We start from the raw sequence: 7,882 nt of genomic DNA on the forward strand, positions 1-7,882 counted from the left end.
TTTTTGAGACAGGGTCTCACTCTGTTGCCCAGGCTGGAGAGCAGTGGCATCATCTTGGCTAACTGCAATCTCCACTTCCCAGGCTCAAGTGATTCTTGTGCCTCAGCCTCCCAAGCAGCTAGAATTACAAGCATGTGCCACCATGCCCAGCTAATTTTTGTATTTTTAGTAGAGACAGGGTTTTACCATGTTGCCCAGGCTGGTCTCAAACTCTTCAGTTTAAGTGATCCACCGCCTTGACCTCCCAAAGTGCTGGGATTACAGGCGTGAGCCACCGCACTGAGCCCCTTCCATATATATAGTTGCTCCTCTTACTACTACTTCCCTACATTTTTCAACAAAGTCAAAGGATCAGTTTATACACCAAAACTCACAATCTCTCACTCCCTTATTTCTGTACATATTTAACCACAAAAGCAGAAAACGCAGTGATAGCTTTCTACAGTATGACTTAACTATTGATAAACCCTAATATACTCCCATCATTCAAATGTTTTTTTTTTTTTTAAGGTGAGGTTTCACCATGATGGCCAGGCTGGTGTTGAACTCCTGACCTCAGGTGATCCACCCACCTTGGCCTCCCAAAGTGCTAGGGTTACAGGCATGAATCACAGCGCCCAGCCTCAAGTCTTAACACCTGTCCAACATCACTACAGTTAACTACTCTAAGCAGTCCCAAGAACAGCGCTAATATCCATTTAAGTAGAACAGGAAAAAAAACTGAATCCACTCTGGGTAAGGCCTGCAGGTAAGAATTGTTTATTCTCCTTCTTTAGTTTTTTAATACACAATTTCTTTTAATAAATTCCTCTAAGACAGCAGCAAAAGCAAACTGAGACTTCCTATCTACCACCCTCAATCATGTTTAAAAATAATAATAAAAAAGACAACAGAAACCATTTTCAATGTACCTTTCCCTTGAGCCCCCAAACAGCATTCATCCATGACAACTGTTCTGAAAAATACTCCGCCATTATCTGCAAAAGCAGTAGGAAGTTCAGTCTTGTCCTTGGTTTGCACTCCCCCTCCTCTCTCCAAGAAAAAATGAAACAGCAGGAAGCGTAAACAACCACTTAATGGAAAATACAAATGGGTAAATATTTTCAAAATTGGCTAAAAAGCCTCAGGTCTTCAGAAATTCAGGAATGCTAGTGTAGGGGGAAACAGGAGAGAAAAATAACTGCATTTACCCCTCGAAGTGAGCACTGTAAGAAAACGAGAGCAAATGTGGCACATAGCTACCATACTTTCTCTCCTTCATTAACCAGATACTTTTGTCTTTTTTTTTTTTTTTTTTGGAGACAGAGTGTCAATCTGTCCCCCAGGCTGTAGTGCAGTGGCACGATCTCAGCTCACTGCAACCTCTATCTCCTGGGTTCAAGCAATTCCCCTGCCTCAGCCTCCCAAGTAGCTGGTATTACAGGCACGAGACACCATGCCCCACTAACTTTTGTTATTATTAGCAGAGATGGGGTTGCACCATGTTGGCCAGGCTGGTCTTTAACTCTTGACCTCAAGTAATCCAACAGCCTCGGCCTCCCAAAGTGCTGGAATTATAGGCATGAGCCACTGCCCCCAGCCAACAATGGTTATTTTCTAAATAGCTTATTCTGTACGTTATTTCTCCAGCCTCATAACGAAGTTTACCATTTTAAGCTGCGCTCTTTGGTTCAGCTGAGCATGATGATGAAAAGCCCTTTTCCATGAAGAGTTCACGTGGAGCCCCTAGGGCCAGCAGCAACCTAGACCTCATGGTAGAGCCCACAACGTATATGGATGAAACTGTTAGTTACAGCTGGGCTAACAGTTGCAAAGCTACAAAGCAGTGCTATATCATACAGCACCTTTGTGTGGATTAGAAAAGGTGTTCCTTCTCTGAGGGCACACAGTTCCACATGAGGTACTCATCTTGGTAAGTAGAGCACAGAATAGATTCCTACCCTCACTTGCCACCTGAAACAGGTGTCCCTGTGCTGGGTGCAATCTCTACGGTCCTACACAGCAGCACTGTTAAAAAGTGTACCTGGGCAATGCTGCACCTCCAAAGTAGGTCTTCAGAAAGAGGAACCTTAACAAAGACAAACAGGCACTTCACAAAGTTCACTCTCAGAAAGCCTCAGATTTGTTAATATAAATTCATTCATAAACACATCAGGACTACAGGAAAAAAGGTCTAGCAGAGAAGGAAAACTAGCAAATTTGGGAGAAAGGACACTCTTCCATCTTGATGGATAATCAGTTGTTTCCTTATGTTTCCTTAAGACCTTAATCTTTAACCATAGGTTCAGATAGCTGAACCTCAAATGTTGGCCATAAGCTAAAACAATCACTAGCATCTACAGAAGGATGGACCACCTTTCTCTTGAGAAAGACATAATCAGACTGGGCATGGTGGCTCACATCTATAATCTTAGCACTCAGGGAGGCTGAGGTGGGCGGATCATCTGACATCAGGAGTTCGAGACCAGCCTGACCAACATGGTAAAACCCCATCTTTACTAAAAATACAAAATTAGCCGGGCATGATGGTACATGCCTGTAATCTCAGCTACTCAAGAGACTGAGGCAGGAGAATCGCTTGAACCCAGGAGGCAGAGGTGGCAGTGAGGTGAGATTGTACCATTGTACTATAGCCTAGGCAACAAGAGTGAAACTCCATCTCAAAAACAAAAAAGACATGATCCCATGTTTACGTTTGGGAGTTTTACTTTCTCCAAATTTTTTTTCTCTGCTAGACCCTTTTTGCCCTTATCCTAACTTTAAAACCACATACAGGCCGGGTGCGGTGGCTCATGCCTGTAATCCCAGCACTTTGGGAGGCTGAGGCGGGTGGATCATGAGGTCAGGAATTCAAGGCCAGCCTGGCCAAGATGGTGAAACCCTGTCTCTAAAAAAAAAAAAAAGAAAAAAAGAAAAACCCACATAAAGTTGACGCATGTACTTGCAATCTGTAAAACCTGATAAATAACCCTGGTAGGTGGTGGGCCCCTTAGCTAATTCCATGAAAATCACAGGAATGGACAACCTAGATTAAGAGTGGTATGGCATCCAACCCTATATGCTCCACAAAAGAGGTAAAGTATCACATGGGTCAAAATTCCACCCCAGGGCTAATGCCCTTTTTGGCCTTAGCCCACCTGCACCCAGATGAATAAACAGCCATGTTGCTTACAAAAAAAAAAAAAAAAAAAATTCCATCCCAGTCATCCAGGAGTGGGAACAGAGGGGCAGCCTAAGGAAGAGCTGAGGCCTAGGCTAGGGCAAAGCTAAGATAGTGGTTCTCAACCTTCAGCGGACATAAGAATCTATTGGGGACCTTTCTCAGAATCAGATGTCTGGATCCCTCCCTACCTTAATAAATCAGAAGGTCCTGGAGCACATCTATTTTGACAAAGCTCAAACTGACGCAGGTCCACTAGAAAGTTTAGAAATAATAAGAAATCTTCCACACCTACCAGCAGTTCCAAAATAAAAGTCACCCATTGCAAAACTAGGTTTAGCAGGTCAGAAAGGGGTGAGAGAGGATCACCAGCCTGCATATCTTACAGGCTGTGCTGAGCTGGAGCCTGTAGGAGAGGTCCATTGTTACGTGACAAAAACTGTGTTCTATAAACAAATTTTTTTGTATGAGAAAGACTTCAAACATCTGGAAAATATTTAGAATATACTAAATATCTCTGTATCCTACACCTAACATTACCAAATCTTAATTTACAATTACCCGATTGAGATTTTTTTTTGAGATTTTTTTTTTTAAGTAATAGAACATGAACAGTATAAAGCCCTTTGTGTACCCTTGTCTAATCCCATTCCTCATCTTCTCATCCCAAAGACAATCACTACTCTTAATATTCATATTTTTATATTGTCACCACATACAGGCATAGCCACAAACAATATTATTTTGCATGTTTTCAGATTTTACACAAGTGGAAAGATTCTGTAAGAATTCTTCTGACTTGCTTCCCAACTCCATATTATGTTTTTGAGATTCACCTATTTTAATGCATGTGGCTACAGTTTATTTCTCATAGTGCTGTAATATTCAATTGTGTGGGTCTATCTAAAAATGCATGTATTTTCCTGTCGGTGGACATTTAAGCTGGGATGGGCATTGTTGTATTTTTTTTCATACTTATTTTCTTGGACAAGTGTGCAAGGATTTCTTAGGGTATATACCCAGAAATAGACATTTTAGGTAAATGAATATGTATGCCCATCTTCACACTAAACACTAAATACCACTACTCTACGGTGATTGGATCCATTTACATTTCCACTATAGTGCATAAAAGTTTATTTCTCCATAACCTAAATAATACTCGATTTATCACAGCATTACATTTTGCCAACCTGATCGGTATGAAATGGAATCTCACTGTTTCAATTTGCATTTCCCTGATTGTCTCTCAAAGTACATTTTCTAGCTTTCAAGCATTATTGGCCAAATATTTGTTTCTTAGAGTTTTTTAGAAAAATCGAACCCATCTTGTCTGAATTGGGGCAGTCCTTCCCAAAACACCCTGCCAACAGCCACCACAGCTGGAAAGCTAAGGTGCAGAAGGGCAGCAAGAAAACAGCTGACTTAAACAAGGAATCATCTTGGACAAAGGGCCTTAATTAATGCATCTGCTAATTAGTCTTTCTCTTCCCTCTTTTGTCAAGCCTTACTTCCAAGACAATACTGCAGGCACTGGGGGCCTGCATCCTTAGAACAGGAGCGAGAATGAGGGGGAGGGGGTGCTCAAGCTAGAACGTTTCTATAAAAGTATAGCTGTCCTTATTCAAAGAAAAGAAGCGACTGCAGACCGATACATACTCAACCTTGTAAGCTACCATCCACCTCCAACAGACTCCTTTCAAACTCTTCATGTTTGGCACCTTCTTTGAAACATCCCAATTCTTTTCTCTAGACTAGTCACCGTCCCCCGCCCTTCAGCAACCCTTTCATCTCCCTTCCCCCACAATGACTGAATACCCTCTCCTTTTTCCCCATTCCATTTTCTAGCTCCACGGGACCCTCTTCCCTGCCTGTAACACGTTGCTCGCTCTCTCCCTCGCCCCTAGAACTGCAAGTCCTTTCCCCTTGCCTTTCCAAGAGACATACACAGTCAAAACAACCCACCTCATCATCCACCCCAAATAAAAACGGAAATCCCATGGATGACATGCCAGGCAGGCGAGTGACTCGGTCCCAATCCTCCCAGCTTCCTTCACCCTTCACGCCTGGGATAGCTGTTCTCTCTCTGGGAGTTCTCCAAGTGTGGTAGGTCCAAACCACCTGGAAAAAACTCACATGGCCTTCTGTGTCGTAAATGTCTTTACCAGGGCCATGTATGCATTTCTGTATTCGGCATGAACGAAATTCGGGCCATTTACTGAAAAAAGACACCTTACAGGCGCCTCCACAAAAGCGGGGAGGCCTCCCTCCCAGTAATTCCAGCTGAATTGGTTTAGTCCATGCAGTGGTGGGGAAGGTGGCCTGGCAGAGACCAAACGGTCCCCACGATAAGAAGTTTCCGAAGCTCTGCCCTACTCACTCAAGAAAGCCCTCTCCCCGAGAGCACACCCCGCACGTAAGTCTCTCCGGCTGCTGCTCCCCAGGGCACCACCAAGCTCCCAAGCCAGCCCCCTGCTCTTCCGTCCCACCCCACAAGAGACCATTACTCCTAAGCTAGCCCAAAAAGGGCTGAGTGGGTGTGCCAGGGTCCAGGGCCCGACCCCTCCCCTCAGATCAATCTCCCTGGGCTCCCGGGGGCAGGGGAATCGGCCTCCTCCCAGCCCCCTCTGCTCTGGGCCCGCGCCGGCCCCGGGTGGCCCTGGGTCCCAGCCAGGCTACGACTCTCACCAGCTATGTGACCTTGGGCAAGTCACTTCCCCCTCTAAGCCTCGGTTTCCTCCTTCGCCGAACAGAGACCTAGAGAGGTCCTGCCCTGAACACCCTGGGGGAGGGGGCTACCCACCCGGTGGGAAAACGCTTTGTGAGCCGCTCAGCGAGGCAGACGAGCAGGGCTCGCAGGGTCTCCGGGGCCGGACAAAGCTGACCCGGACAACGCTCCTCCCCCTCGACGGGGCTGGACGGCTGTACCACACGCCTCCGGCCCCCACCCGACGGACCAACCCACGCCCCTCCCCGCCTGGCCCGTTCCGGGACCCCGTACCTGTTCCCGGCGCTCGGGCGCAGGCGCCGCCACCCTGAGCGCCCGCCCGGAGAGGCCCGTGGCCCAGAGGGCTGAGGCGGTCCGTGGCGGCGGGCTCCGGCCGGGGCGGCGGCGGTGGGGGACGCGGGCGGCGCGGGGGCCCGAGCTCAGCGGAGCCCGGCCTGGGAGACGACGACTGAGGCTGGAAGTGCGCGGCGGCGGCGGCTGCTGAGGCGGCGGCGGCAGCAACCGCGGCGGCGGCGCTTCCGCTCATGGCGGGGCCGCGAGCAGCGGCTCCGGCTGCGACTCGACTCCGGCGCGGCGGGCGCTGGCTGGGCCCCGGCCGGCGGCAGCAGTGGTGGCGACGGAGGCGGATCCCGCAGGGGGAGGAGGCGGAGCCGGGAAGCGGCGGCGGCAGCGGAGGGGGCGGGGACGCGGAGGGGGCGGGGACGCGGAGGGGGCGGGGACGCCGAGCCGCCGCCGCCAATGGGCGCGGGGCTCCTCAGATGCGGCTCCGGGGGCGGGCAGGCGGCGCCGAGGGGTATCCTCAGTCTCCGCCGCTCCCTGAGGCTGGGAGGCTGAGCACGGGTTACCCGCCGGGAGAGCCCGGCTCCAGGGGCTGCCCCGCCCCTGGGGCGCGGCCGCGGGCCTCTGGGGCTAGGCCTCGCGCGACGCGACCCAACAGCGAGCTGCGCTTGGGCTCCGCTGCGGTGGGGTTCGCGCCCGCGACGGGGCCGGGGGTTCGGTCCAGATAGCCCCTGCTCGCAGCCCGCCCGCCAGACTCCCTCCTCCGCTCCCCCGCACTGGAGCCGCAGTCTTCTCTCCCTCTCTTGGCTGTTTCCTTAAAGTTTTTCCCTTTCAGACACTTAGGAAAGAAACTCTCCCTTCTGTTCTTAGGCTGCGTTTCAGTGATAAATTAGTCCTCGCGGACCCAGAGAGAACAGCTGAGGGAGAAACGAAAGAGATGGAGACGAGCTGCGGTCCCTGAGTCCCAGAGACCATCTTGAATGTTTAGCTGGAGCCAGCTGGGCTCAGCCCTGCATCTCGCCCCTTTCTCTGACTTTCTCTTCCTCTTTCTCAATTTAAATGCCTTTGTTAGAAAACTTAGGGAAAAACATCCAGCCCAGATGGGCCTAGTAAAAGAGCGGGAGGCTGTAAGGTAAGGAAAGGCTTTTGAGCTGTGCGGACGGCTTTCCTATGAGGGGAAGAATTATGCGAGTTGGTGACCCCCTTTGGGCCCTTCTCCACTTGGATGTGACGTTGCTCACTGAAACCATTTCCTCCTCATGTTTCTCTGGCTCCCAAATCAACGCCGTAGAGGAGCAAAATAAACTCAACCATGTGTTAGGGGTGCCTCTAAGTGCAGGCACGTGGGTGGGCCAAGGTGCGGCTAAACTGCTGAGTAGATCATTTCAATAAAGGCTTATCCTTAGCCTTTCCCCACGTACAGCCACCAACTGAGCAGAGAGAGAACGAGCTCTCTTTGAATCTTTGACAACAGACATTTCAAATTCCATGCTGACACTTAATAGGTGCCTGATCTTTCATTCATGCTGGTTTTTCGTCATCACCAATGGGAATACAAGGATAAAAAAGATAATAGTCGAGGACTTCAAAGAGTTTACAATCTCATTGGAGGACAGTGAGGTATTTTTTAGAAGTTAAAAATTTACCTGGAGGCCGGGCGCGGTGGCTCAAGCCTGTAATCCCAGCACTTTGGGAGGCCGAGGCGGGTGGATCAC

The 7,882-nt window shown here is 49.3% G+C and overlaps 1 protein-coding gene across 5 annotated transcripts in view; it reads right to left on the bottom strand.

Annotated features, from left to right (window-relative positions):
• The window catches only part of RNF38 (ring finger protein 38), a 128,947-nt gene extending 122,499 nt beyond the window's left edge, over positions 1-6,448 (bottom strand). For 3 of the 5 annotated variants that reach the window (XM_017543170.2, XM_017543169.2, XM_017543167.2), the window contains exon 1: positions 6,162-6,441. In XM_017543170.2, the coding sequence (XP_017398659.2) occupies positions 6,162-6,414 (253 nt within the window). In that variant the 5' untranslated portion in view covers positions 6,415-6,441. Of the gene's footprint in view, positions 1-5,963; positions 6,034-6,161 lie in introns of those variants that run through there. The other 2 variants (XM_017543168.2, XM_037743694.1) reach the window with 2 other exon arrangements.
• Between the last annotated feature and the right edge of the window lie 1,434 nt (positions 6,449-7,882).

This window comes from Cebus imitator, unplaced genomic scaffold (assembly GCF_001604975.1).
Source record: "Cebus imitator isolate Cc_AM_T3 unplaced genomic scaffold, Cebus_imitator-1.0 Scaffold149, whole genome shotgun sequence".
Taxonomy (NCBI): Eukaryota; Metazoa; Chordata; class Mammalia; order Primates; family Cebidae; genus Cebus; species Cebus imitator.